The sequence below is a fragment of the Ranitomeya variabilis genome, chromosome 6 (assembly GCF_051348905.1).
Source record: "Ranitomeya variabilis isolate aRanVar5 chromosome 6, aRanVar5.hap1, whole genome shotgun sequence".
In the NCBI taxonomy this organism is placed as follows: Eukaryota; Metazoa; Chordata; class Amphibia; order Anura; family Dendrobatidae; genus Ranitomeya; species Ranitomeya variabilis.
The window spans coordinates 527,362,160-527,376,559 of NC_135237.1; the positions used below are offsets into that span (position 1 = coordinate 527,362,160).

The window sequence follows — 14,400 nt, forward strand, 5'->3', positions numbered from 1 at the left end:
GCACTGTGGATCAATCTTCATAGGACGGCCGCAGTCATACAAAGTAAATGTGTGGAATGATTTGGTGAGGTTTGTATATGAATCAAATAAAAAAATATAATATTAAAATAAAATAGAAAACAAAAATAGAAAAAAAGAAATGCTCTAAATTCTGAATCAATATTTAAAAAAAAATATGATTTGTGCTTAGAAAATACATAAATTGAGAATAATTAGAATTTGTGTCAACAGAAAACGATCTATCGCTTAACACCTTCCCGACATCTGCCTTGCATGTACAGCACAATTCGGGTGCAGTTGTCTGAAGCAGGCTCAGAAGTTTGCTGCATACACAGCCAGCACCTGTCTCTTAGGCCACCTTGAGTATTTGGTCAGTATTTTACATCAGTATTTGTAAGCCAAAACCAGGAGTGGGTGATAAATACAGAAGTGGGGACGTGTTTCTATTAAACTTTTCCTCTGATTGTTCCACTCCTAATTGTGGCTAACAAATACGGATGTAAAATACTGAACATGGCCGTACAGCAGTGATCAGAGTTAAGCTCTAGTAGCTGCTGTTAATTGTAATAATGGTAAATAAGGCACACTCCATGGGGCATGACATTCCGGATGCCCAATGGCAACTTCTGTTAGGGGTCGAGTTCCCGCCTCTGCACAGGGGGAGTCTCGAACCATCTCCGCTGCGGTCTGCCATTCTTCTCCAGCCGCAGTGGAGCCTGCTCAGCAGAGATGTCGGTCTCAGCCTGATACTGTGCGGATGGTTACTGCTGCCTTTCCAGGCTCAGCCATTGTAGCCAGTACTGGTGAGTGGCGAGCAGACGCCTCTGGGACTAAGTCCTGCTTTTCCCCTGAGCATGCCCAAAGTAAGACCTCTCATTGGAGGTCAGGGGTCACATGCTCAGGTGCTGCAGCAGCTCCCATTGGTCCTCTAGGAAGGTCCTGAAGTTGCTCAGGTACTGTGGAAGCTCCCATTGGTCCTCTAGGAAGGTCCTGAAGTTGCTCAGGTACTGTGGAAGCTCCCATTGGTCCTCTAGGAAGGTCCCAAAGTTGCTGCAGCTATAAAAGGTTTGCATGGCCGCACAGCCATGTGCTAGGCTCAGCTTATGTCATGAGCTTTTGCTATTCAGTGGTCTTGTCTGCTTGTGGTCAAGGTCCGGCTGAAATAAGCCACTAAAATACCGGCACCTCTGGTGAGGAGTTTTGTATTGTGAATTCAGGGCTGGCGTAAAGCCATTAGAATTCCGGCTCCACCGGAGAGGAAGTGTTTGTGTGCTTGCTACTCCCTGACCACTGATTGCTTTTGCTCTGTTAGGCAGCTGTGTTCCCCTGCTCTGTTAGGCAGCTGCGTTTTCCCGTCTGTGCGACTCTGAGAAGTAACAGAGTTCGCTTATACCGCCATATTGTGCCGCCATTTGCTAGCAGCAGGTTCGTCTCCTGCACGGTGGACCCCAAGCTGCCAACGTGCCAATAATTATATCTAAATATACTCGGTGCGTTCCCCCAGCCCTAACAACTTCTTTCCCCACCACAGTGTGAACATGGAGTAATGATGAATTGCTATGGCTGCCATGTTGGTACCCTGTGAAACCAGCCAAAACTATATTGCAGATTATCACAAGTTCAAATACCCAAAAGGGAGTAAAAAAAAATGTTTAAAAATATTGAAAAGTCACCCTATTTTTTCTTTATTAAAAATGAGAAAAAAATCAATACTGCTGCATATGTGTAGGACCAATCTATAAAAATTAAATTATTTAACCCATAAATTAAATGCTTTAAGCGGCAAAAAAAAGCAAGAACTGCTATTTTGGGGGGTATAATCTCCAACCAAAAAATATGATAAGAACATCATATTTAACCCAAAATTGTACCAATAAGAATATCACCTTGTGAAACAAAATTATTTTTTTCTACAAATTTCAGATTTTTACATAATTAAAAAAAACTGTACAAGTCTGGTATTGCTATAAACAAAGTGATTATAACTCATGATGAACAGTTTAATCAAAATCCCCAAAACAATGGCAGAATTGTGTTTTTGCTTTGTTTGTTTTTTGCAATTTTCCAGCACTTAAAATTTATTTCCCATTTTCAAAGAAATTGCATATTTAAAATGACTATGTTGAAGTAAAAAAAAATATTATGGCTTTTGGAAGAAAGGGACAATAAAACCGAAGAGCAAAAATGAAAATTGTCTGGGTTAAATATAATGTTTGTGGCAGATATATTTTGAAAATATTTGTGGCAATCTTTTTAATCCATATTAACCCCTTCATGACCCATTATGTACAAGTATGTCATAGTTCGTGTATCCCTCTTGGATGCGAACTCCGGCTCTGAACCAGGGCCGGACTGGCCATAGGGCACTTCTGGCAAATGCCAGAAGGGCCAGTGCCAGTGGTGGGCCGCTCAATCCGCCGCCCCCGCCGTCGCATTCAACTATACCGGCGTATAGACGCCGGTACAGTTGAATGCAATGATGGAGGAGAGCGTCTACAGACGCTCCTCTCCCATCATTCCCCGCTCTGCCTCTGACACTGCGGGTGCGCGATGATGTCATATCATCGCGCACCTGCTGTGTCCCGGGCAGACTGCAGCTGCTGAGACAGGAGCAGGAACCAGGAAGCAACGCTGGGCACGAGGAGAGGTGAGGAGAGTTTTTTTTTTTTCTGGACTGTGGGGCCATTCTCGGAGGAGGTGAGGGGAGGAAGAGAAGAGATGTGGGCTGTATATAGTTCTCTGTGGGCTGTGCTCTGTGCTGTATACTGCTGTGGGCTGTATATAGCTCTCTGTGGGCTGTGCTCTGTGCTGTATACTACTGTGGGCTGTATATAGTTCTCTGTGGGCTGTGCTCTGTGCTGTATACTGCTGTGGGCTGTATATAGTTCTCTGTGGGCTGTGCTCTGTGCTGTATACTGCTGTGGGCTGTATATAGTTCTCTGTGGGCTGTGCTCTGTGCTGTATACTACTGTGGGCTGTATATAGCTCTCTGTGGGCTGTGCTCTGTGCTGTATACTACTGTGGGCTGTATATAGTTATCTGTGGGCTGTGCTCTGTGCTGTATGCTACTGTGGGCTGTATATAGTTCTCTGTGGGCTGTGCTCTGTGCTGTATATAGTTCTCTGTGGGCTGTGCTCTGTGCTGTATACTACTGTGGGCTGTATATAGTTATCTGTGGGCTGTGCTCTGTGCTGTATGCTACTGTGGGCTGTATATAGTTCTCTGTGGGCTGTGCTCTGTGCTGTATATAGTTCTCTGTGGGCTGTGCTCTGTGCTGTATACTGCTGTGGGCTGTATATAGTTCTCTGTGGGCTGTGCTCTGTGCTGTATACTACTGTGGGCTGTATATAGCTCTCTGTGGGCTGTGCTCTGTGCTGTATACTACTGTGGGCTGTATATAGTTATCTGTGGGCTGTGCTCTGTGCTGTATGCTACTGTGGGCTGTATATAGTTCTCTGTGGGCTGTGCTCTGTGCTGTATATAGTTCTCTGTGGGCTGTGCTCTGTGCTGTATACTACTGTGGGCTGTATATAGTTCTCTGTGGGCTGTGCTCTGTGCTGTATACTACTGTGTGCTGTATATAGTTCTCTGTGGGCTGTGCTGTATATAGTACTCTGTGGGCTGTGCTGTATATAGTACTCTGTGGGCTGTGCTGTATATAGTACTCTGTGGGCTGTGCTGTGTATAGTACTCTGTGGGCTGTGCTGTATATAGTACTCTGTGGGCTGTGCTGTATATAGTACTCTCTGGGCTGTGCTGTATATAGTACTCTCTGGGCTGTGCTGTATATAGTACTCTCTGGGCTGTGCTTTATATAGTACTCTGGGCTGTGCTGTATATAGTACTCTGGGCTGTGCTTTATATAGTTCTCTGTGGGCTGTGCTGTATATAGTTCTCTGTGGGCTGTGCTGTATATAGTTCTCTGTGGGCTGTGCTGTATATATTACTTTGTGGGCTGTGCTGTATATATTACTTTGTGGGCTGTGCTGTATATATTACTCTGTGGGCTGTGCTGTATACTACTGTGTGGACTGTGCTGTATACTTCTACGTGGGCTGTGCTGTATACTACTGTGTGGTCTGTGCTGTATACTACTGTGTGGTCTGTGCTGAGTACTGCTGTGTGGGCTGTGTTATCTACTACGCGAGCTGTGCTATAGTATGCAGGCTGTGCTGTATACTATGCGGTTTGTGCTATATAATATGCGGGCTTTGCTATATACTATGGGGAGTATATTATATTCTATGGGGGAGGCCATGTTATGTACTATGTGGCTTTGTTATATACTATTGTGGGGGTATATTATATTCTATGGGGGAGGCTGCGTTATATACTATGGGGGGCTGCATTATATTCTATGGGGGGCTACATTATATATTATGGGGAGGTGGGCTGTATTATATTCTATGGGGGTTACATACTCTGGGGTGGCTGCATTATACTCTGTGGGGTGGCTGCATTATACTCTGGGGTGGCTGCATTATACTCTGGGGTGGCTGCATTATACTCTGGGGTGGCTGCATTATACTCTGGGGTGGCTGCATTATACTCTGGGGTGGCTGCATTATACTCTGGGGTGGCTGCATTATACTATATGTGGGCTGCATTATACTGTATCGAGGACTATGGGGAATACGTTATACTATATGAAGAACTATGGGGTGCATTATACTATGGGAAGTGAATTGTACTACATGGATGACTGTGGCGGTGCATTATACTATATGGAGCACTATGAGGATTGTATTATGCTATATGGAGGACTATGAGGATTGTATTATGCTATATGGAGGACTATGAGGAGTGTATTATACTATGTGGAGGACTGAGCAGTGTATTTTAATATATGGAGGACTATAGGGAGTGTATTATACTATATGGAGGACTATGGAGCACATTATAATATATGGAGGACTATGGGGTGTATTTTACTAAACAAGTAAAATGCTGCATATTCGGATTGTTTTTGCTGGAACAAAAAGCCTTGTTGTCAGCAGCACATTGCCAGTGTAAACTGTAGATGTGCTGCTGAAAACATGATACTGTATGGTGATCTATTAGTGATCGTTCTGTCTCATCATTATTCCTCAGCTGGTGGAAAGAGGCCGGGAAACAAGCGTTGAACAACTTCAGTATTGTCGATCAAACTCGTTTAGCGGCCTGAACTCAGCGCACGTAAATACAACAGAAAGGCTTCTGTGTGATGTGCAATATGTTAGCATTTGGGGACCCATTTTAAACTTTGCCTAGGGCCCCACTTTGCCTAAAACCGGCCCTGCCTACAAGTGTACAAAGATATTATACAGTCACCATGTGACAAGTGGGCCTGTGTAACTTCAAATGCCAGGGCTGAATTTTAGTCCCAGTCCGGCCCTGCTCTGAACCCACATGTTTTTATGCACATGACAGCTAATCAGCTATCATGTGCCCCTAACAGTCAATTTCTGACCGCAGCATTTAACTCATGCTTCCTGGAAGCGCGTCATGAAACCTACTCATCAGCACCCCTTGTACATGATAGTGGGGCGCAGATGAGTTGGCATGACAATTGCAGGTCAGAAGAAGACCCTCATGATTGTCATTGCTGATCTGCTACAGAGTATGGTATAGGAGATGAAGATTTTTGCTACACATAGCAGGACTGGAGCCCTGCTATGTGTAGGACAAGCAATCAAGTTTCCTAAGGAGACTACTAAACCCAGTAAAAAGTAGAAAAAAAAAATAAAATTGTATAATGGTATTGTAAAATGGTTATAATTAAAAATGTCAGTTCAGTGCACAAAAAATAAACCCACACCCAGCCTCAGATGTTGAAAAATGGAGGCACTATGGGTCTGGCAAAATGGCGCCTTTTTTTACACACTTTGGAAATTTTTTTCACCACATAAGTAAAACAGAACCTATGCACAAAGGAATTAACTGGGCAGAAGGGTAAAATGGGCAATTGTAAGTACAGAGTTCTTTATACTATGATGATTGCAATATATTAAGAAGATAAAAACTTTGGTGGTGCATCTTTAAAATGTTGAATTAAAAGTGAATTATATCCAAAGAAAACTTACGAATGCACTCTGTCGGCAAGCCATTCCAGGTCAAGTCCGGTAGACAACTACGAGTGGTAGATCCATGCAAGAGATATCCCTTTTTGCATGAGAATTGAACAACTCTTCCAACCTGATAAAAAGATAGAAATAAAAATAACAGATATATTACAAGCCTGCCAGACTATTTTGGTTATTTAGCTAAGGTAATCAAAAGGAGAAGCTTCACGCTAAATTAGCTTCTTGACAAGACAAGCCCATTCATATTTTCTTTGCATTGCGAAAAGGCAAACCGGGAAAAAATTTCGACCCATGATCCCTATTATAAGTAAGTCTGAAAAAAACACCTTTATAAGAGTTTCTCTCTATTTTGCAATTCTAGTCCTCCTAAGCATTGCATACTAATAATTGCAATGTACTATTATATATCTACTGTAAGAGATGAATAGGAGATGTGTATCCTTCCTAAAAAAATAACAGGCTTTTCCAGGAATTAAAGAAGCTATAACTGATAGTGATCAGCCAATTTCCATTCAGCTTTCTTTTTTGTAAAGGTGTTGCTTTTATAAGAAAACACTTTTCAATTATTCACCCCAATGAAACCCATACAATGAAGAATGTGCCATATAACATTGTGCACTTATCCTTTAAACAACTGTTTCAAAAATTTTACCTGATAGCCATAAGTATTATTTTGGAAACCATGACGTGGCGTTCCTGGATTTCCACAAGATGTTAGGGTAGGTTCTAAAAAAAAAAAACAATTATTCATTTTGGGTTTATTTATCTTACTCTCTTATATGATGCCATTAATTCCACTGCGTTTTACAGACATCATCATCTTGACTGTCACCATTGGCCTTCACAATCAAAATAAATATTAGTGAAACAATTTCTAAAAGCAACAAATATTTCAAATATAGATTTATTAAGAATTATAATTTTAACTTAAGACCTTTTTGACTTTAGTGTTGTCTCTTATTAAAAAGTATTTGAAAATTCAACCTAACATGTTGCTTTTTCTTTGTATATATACTATTAAAAATAGTTGGTCTGAAAGTAAAATGTATTTTAATCCTAAATTGCTATATAATTAATGTTATAAACTAATCTTTTTTTTTTCTAATATAAATTCATTAAAATGTATTTATTATTTCCTCAATACTCTATCTAACCTTTTCATTATTGTTTTTACTTCTTCCTGTGTGATGACGCATTGTTTGAGAATCCCCAGGGCATGCTGAGTACTCAAACAAGTTATCATTAGGGGCAAATGTTGCTGTCACTGCCATAGCCTCTTTCCTCACCTTGAAACAAAGTCATCAGTGAAATCTTTTTCAGGGCCTGAGCTAGTACCTACCTTATTGAGTATGGGTTAGTTGTCAATTCCGATGAATGCTCAGTAGGAGATTTTCACTGTGCTCTATTCTTCTCAGTGCACAGTGGCAATGCACTCTCTCGCTGGCTTTGATGAGAAGAAACAACGTGGCAAGAGAGTGCACTGTCAATGTGTATTGTGAGAGGAGAGAGAGTGATACTGAAAGTGATGTCATTAGGGGGGCGGCACTGGTCTCTGCTTGCTCGTCCTAATGAGAACCCGTCAGAATTGACAACCGGAGCATGCTCAGTAGAGCTGGGATTAACCCAGCCTCTGAAATGGACATCACTGATGACTCTTCATTTCAGGGCGGGGGCAGAGGCTGCAGCATTTGAGTATCGCCGCGTGCACTGGGATTCTCAAACAAAGCGTCATCCCACAAAAAGTAGTAAAAAATTAAATAAAGCAGCTAGATTGAGAAGGAATGATAGGGACTTCAGGATGCTCGAATGATATGTTGGAGTTCACACGGCAGCATGTCTCACAGCTGTATGACAGTTGTTACACATACAGGGATTACCGAACACACAAGAAATTCATGCTTTTGTTGCAGCTGTTGAACAGCCATGGGACATCCTTGCGCAGGGACTCGACCATATTGTTTGAGCATGCTGAAGACACTCGGATAGCACTTAAGCATGCTCGGATAACAACTTATAAGGGCACATTCGTTCATTACTAATTATCAGATTAAATAGATAGATATTTATGTTTAAAATACATTTTAGTTTCAGACAACCCCCTTAAGATTGTTGGACTTTTAGGTGTTCTTTTCAAAACCATCTGGCAAGTCCTATAGAGATGCCAAAATGTATCCCTTTTTTCTGCTTGTGTGATGCTCGGATTTCATATGCAGTCTATCAGTTAGCGCCAATAGCACCCACATCCCATGGATGAAGGTGGTGATCTTTGCTTGCAAAATATATTAATTTTTGAGATGAAGTCCTTATATCTTTACTGATATTTAATTGAAATTATAGTCATGAAAAAATGTTACAGCAGATTACATTTACCTATACAACGTGGTGGGGAGCCACTCCAGGTTCCATCTGCCTGACATACCCTAGTGCCGGAACCAACCAGAATAAAGGTTGGATTGCAAATAAAAGACACTTCTGACTGAAAGATAAAGCTTTTGCCTTCTCGCTTGCCATTCGCAGGTATCCCAGGATCACCACAAAACTTCGCTGTAGGGAAAGATGAAACATGTTAGAGGAAAGCAGACCATTAGGAAGTCTTGAAAATGATTAATATTGCATTTATGGTTTCCAAAGTTTGTGTTAAGTCAATAAAATCCTTATAATGTGTCCGATTGTTTCGGTTTTTAGCTCTGTTTTTTTGTTTGACCTTGGCAGCAACCATATCCTACTGTAATTGTCTTATGTCAGTGTAGCTTTTATTCTGTTTTTATTACTAGTGCTTTTTGTTTCAAATCATTGTCATCTACAAAAAAGCTGAAGCATAAAATAAACCAATCTAATACTCACCCTCCCCGAGTCCAGCGTTGCATCTCTTCCGCTGCTCTACTGATTGTTTACAGGTTGTAGTGGGGATACTGTGACTACATCGCTGCAGCCAATCACTCTCAGCTTATGTCATCTACATCAGCAAAGAAGAGTGAGTACTAGCTCAGTTGGTATATTATACTTCTGCCAGCATATGGACAATAACAATTTGAAACCAGAAAATCCCTTTAATCTGCCACCATTTGTAAGGTATATTCAAATGAAATAAACTGATTTTAAGACACAGAAGCTTCATCAACTAATGTTCCCTGGATCTTGCAAATTTTCTTATCTCTACTACTCATATCTTCAGAAAATAGACTCAAGGAGTTATCCTTAACATTAAAAATTATCACCTTACCACAGAATAGGCAATACATTTCTAATCGGAGGATGTCTGAAACATTGGAACCAAAACTGATCCTAAGAAAGAGTCTTTGAAATGTCCTGTCAACATGGAGAAGTGGGCTTCATTAATTGTCTATGGGAAGTCTTGAAATAGCCAAGAACAGAACTTGGAATTCTCTGTCAGGTCCTTTGACAATGTATGTATTGTGGTGCTCGTTACTCCATTGCAATGGTGCATTTTAAAGCCTCATTCTCACCACTGGTAAAAAGGTTCCCAATGGTCAGACCCCCAACGATCACAAAGTTACCACCTATACCTTGGATAAATCATAACTTTTAATGTTAAGAATAACCCTTCAAGATGCCACCAGGGAATATGAACACTGCTATACCTAATAGGGCTTAAGAGATAAGACCAAGAATTCCTTTGATTCTTCTCCTAAGTTTCAGCAAGCTAGCTTTTGAAAAAAAATTTGTTCGGTTGAAGGGCATTTCTATGATAAACATGCAAGCTTTTATTTGTTAGTCATGCATGATTATTTCAATGGTGAGAGGGGAAAAGTCTAATAGTAACATATCTTCAAAGGGAAAAATACATTGGGCATGCTGAAACCCAACATGCAAGATCCTTATTCTCCTGACATCTGCTTTCTGTGGGCAATTGAGAGGCTCTGACACACAACCGATCAAATCATGTTATAGAAGGTCTGTGGAGTCACCAGATTTATCTAAGATCTTGTTTGGACACATAGAAACTAAAACATTATTCCTTGCCTGACATTCAAACTTTCAAGAACTGTGTGCCAATAAAACAATAATTGGAAAAAATCTCGACAAATTAATGGCAAAACAATTTATATTCTAGATAAAAAATACTCCCAATTTTCCAATTTGGTAATTACTACAATTACAACAATGAATTCTAGCAGCTTCCTAAGAAAATAGGTCGTTAATTTTTTTTCTCAACATCTTGGCCATAGGACACAGTATGTAGCCTTAAAGTATGAAAATGGTTGAAAAGATTAATGCAATATTCACACTTTCTTAATTTCTATCCTAATGAAAAAGCTTAAACCTGCCAGAATTAAGTTATACAATTTGGCTAGTTAGTCTTGTTAGATTGACGGGTGACATGTGGATATCTCTATGCAGATGAGTATGGAGTCAGCGCTATATCGCTGAGTTAGTACAGGGACCTGCTGAGAGAAATATATTAGGACACGTTTTAATAAGACGGGGCAGAGGAGATCGGTCATTTGTTGTTATATGTTGTCAAACTCTAGTTTTCTTTAATGGCATCCTGCAGAGATTGTCCTAAGAATTTGAATATGCCAAAGTGTAATTTGCAATTATTAAATTCCCTGAAGTTTCTAGAATTTAGCTGTAATAAATCTATGTAAAAAGTTTAACAAAGAAAAAAAAACAAGATTTTAATGTTGCAATGTAAAGTTAGGAATAAAAAAAATTGTGGTTATTTTTTTTACTATAACTCACTACCACAAATTTTCACAAGTTGTGTGTGATATTACAGAGCAGACCTATTTATTTATTTGCTGCCAAGCTGCAAAGCCAGTCACAACCTAAAGAAAGTTGTGGTAATGTTTCTGAAAAAAGGGAATATTTCCCAATTTGAGATCTATGATAAAGCAGTATTTCTTAAAATCTGTTGCCAGGATCAAAACTTTAACAACTTTGTTTAAGGCTACATTCCAAAGATGAGCTTCTGGTGCATTATTGATCTTGCAGATTTTCTGCATCTAATATTTAAATTATGTTAATTGCAGTTTTTCATTGCTTTTTGTGTGTGCTTTTTAATATGCATTTTTATAATTTTTTTGTTACTTGATGTGTTGTGCTTTTTTAAAGTTGCTTTGGTTTGGATTCTAACCACACACCTGAATGAAGCAGATGCAGAGCCAAGAGAGAGAGAGAGCTCTTTGACGCTAGATACAATACCCTATCGCTTTCACCGAGATGTATAACATCAGGGTTGAGCTTACTCTGTAGCTGAACTGTGCCAATCGCGCACATGAACGAAACAGATGCAAAGCCAAGTGGCTAGTCACCCCAGTCCTGACACTACTGACCTGTGCCTGACTGGCACACGAAGCATGTAGCAGACTTAAGACTCAGGCGTTGAGCCATGGGAACGAAACTGCATGAGTGTGCAACCAGTTTGCCAACTTGTACAGTCTCAGAGCAAAGACACACACATGTGCAGACAGAGTGTAGAGTATCCACCAACACACACCAAACATAAATGAAACAGATGCAAAGCCAAGCTGCTAGTTACCCCAGTCCTGACACTACTGAATCTGTGCTTGACTGGCACCAGTAGCATGTAGCAGACTAGAGACTCGGGTATTGAGCCAAGGGAGCGAAACAGCATGAGTATGCAAGCAGTCTGCCGTGTACAGTCTCAGCGCAAAGACACATACACATGTGCAGACAGAGTGGTAGAGTATCCATCCACACATACCAAACATAAATGACACTAGCACCCCCGCGTGCAGCACTGAGAGCCTTTTATAAGCTAGGCTCCACCCCAAACACTCACGCCCAGTCAGCCAAGACATCGCCCATGGGCCAATCCAGAGCTGCCACATCACCAGAGCAGCTAACATCCAACCACCAACAAGAAGCCACCACCTCACGGACATGCTCAGTAAGGTGATCTCTGGACTTAGACTCCACAGTGCAAGGCTGCACCTGCATAACACTGGTTACCATAGACTTAACTGGAGATCCAGCAGTAACCAAACGTATACCACGAGCCTGAGCAAGACAATGGGAATGACTGCTGTGCTGAGCAGCAATCACAGCGGCTGGCGGGAGAATTCCGACGCCTAACAGACATAGTGTTACTTTGCTGTGATGCACCATCTTATAAAATTCCTAATAGTAATAATAATAAAAAAATAAAATACTGCTTTACCAAAAGATTTTAATTGCTAATTAAGCAGGGGAAAAATGAGTTTCTATTTTTTCCTTCAAAGAGTTAAGTTAGCTGTATATTAGACCTGAAAAGGGTTTAGTGACACTTTCCAGCAGTTCTGAGGGTGCTTTCACATTGCGCTCTGTGTTCCTGTCAGGACACACATCCAAAACCTACCGCAAAATGGCATCCGTATGTATGTGCAAACGGGCCATAGACTGTGATGCTATAGATATAGTGAACGTGGTGTGGATCATTTTCAGGAGTATATGCCTACAGGAGGTGTACACCCAGTCTACTACGTCTGAGTATCCACCTCCAGTAGGCTTACGCACTCAAAAATGATGCACATAGGAGTTCATGTTCACTATGTCTACATCACTATAGTTTATGGACCCATTGGCACATATGCCTGGACCTTGTTTTGTGGGGGATCTCGGACGCAGAACGCAATGTGAAAGCACCCTTAGTCAAAAGAGTCCTATTTCTCATGTGGTGCTCACTTCTTAGTGGTAAACTTGACCTTTGTAGGTCCAATCAGTAGGTGAAATTGTAAAAACAACTGTATGTCATGCATAAACAGAACTATTCAAGGGTAACCTGTCAGCTTCTCCAGACCCCTAAAACTGCCCCATATCTTTATCTTCCCCTCAATATACTTTCAAACACGGAACTTCTGGTAACTTTTTTTTTTTATTACCATAAAATCGCTTTTATATCTTGGTGAGTGATATGCTATTTAGTAGGTGACTAGTTGTGAGGGCATTATTTTCCCAGGACTAATCTTCCCACTAATCATGTTATCATGTCCCTATGGGTGTGAGTGACGTGATTTGTAAGAGTGTCACTACCGTGTCTTTGCAAGTGTGTGCCTCCCTGACAATGCACAGTAAGCCGGGTGTATACTCTCCAGCTTCATCGGCGCTATGAGCATGCCTCGGAAAGCAGCAGTAACATAGGACACAGCTAGTCAGGAGATTTGCACAGCTGGCGATAATGGCTGGTTGAGTCTTACATCTTGCCGGGATGAATCTTAGGTCACTGTGGCTCTTGGGGCATGTGCAATGGACCAATGGAGCCGGTGAAAGTATTGTCAGGGAAGCAGAGATTTGCAAAAAGTCAACGTGACGCTGCTCTTGCAAATCAAGTTAATCACAGGGGCTTGATAACATGATTAATGGGACGATTAGTTTGGGAAAACTAACACCATGACTAGCCTCTCACTAATTAGCCAATCACAAGCCAAGCTATAGAAATAATTCCATGATTAAAGACAATATTCCACTAAAAGGGGTTTGTTCGAAAGTCCATTAGGTGTTGAATAAAGGCAAGGGGACAGTTTGGGGATGCCAGTTAAAGCTGACAGCTTCCCTTTAATTATTGACTTTACGCTGTAAGTATTTTATTGGCATTGTTTATCAGACTGCATAAATTTGGTATGAAGGCACCATCAAATCAAATATCGCAATCACATTTAGGGTGACCAAGACAGGAGTGTCTCAGTATGTCTCATTCACTAAGCATTAAAGTGAATTTATCAAAAGGTTTTTGCTGCTTCACCTGAGAGCAGCATGATGTAGGGGCAGAGATCCTGTTTTTAGCAATGCATCACTTAGTGTGCCACAGTTATGACACAGTCAGAGTTTTTAGACATAGCATGCAGCATAACTCAGGAAGCTGATCCATCCCACACCGCTGATTAGCAGCTTTCTGTGTACATTATCTATTGACACTAAGCTACTAATCAGTGCTGGGGGCGTGGCTGGACTAGGATGCACAGGAGTTGTAGTCCTGTAATGTTAATCACCTGCTTATAAAACACTCATTGTATCGAAGCAACCTAATAAGTGACACATCGCTGAAATCAGTGTCTCAGCTCCTACCTCATGTTGTTCTCAGAATACATAGCAAAAACCTGCTGACAGATTCCTTTTAAGATATAACATGGGAGAGCATACATTGGAGCATTTATTTTTTTTTTAAAGGGATGACACTTTTTAGGGATAAGAATGCCAAAAAATGCACACACAAAGGATATTAATATTGTGCACCCTCAGGTACAAAAGTACAATGATGTCATTTAAGATACCATCCCCAGATAAAATGCTCTTGTCTGTCAGATGGCAAAGCACCATCACCTAGATTGGAACATAATATCTTTATTTCTACTTTATTAGAAAAGACTGTTTTTTT

General features: G+C 40.8%; 1 protein-coding gene across 7 annotated transcripts in view; it reads right to left on the minus strand.

The window, feature by feature from the left end:
- CSMD3 (CUB and Sushi multiple domains 3) overlaps positions 1-14,400 on the minus strand; it is a 1,888,113-nt gene that overhangs the window by 39,293 nt on the left and 1,834,420 nt on the right. For all 7 annotated transcript variants that reach the window (XM_077271102.1, XM_077271099.1, XM_077271098.1 and 4 more), the window contains 3 exons: positions 8,433-8,606; positions 6,715-6,788; positions 6,063-6,174 (listed from right to left, as the gene is read on the minus strand). In XM_077271102.1, coding sequence (XP_077127217.1) covers positions 6,063-6,174; positions 6,715-6,788; positions 8,433-8,606 — 360 coding nt within the window. The remainder of the gene's footprint in view (positions 1-6,062; positions 6,175-6,714; positions 6,789-8,432; positions 8,607-14,400) is intronic.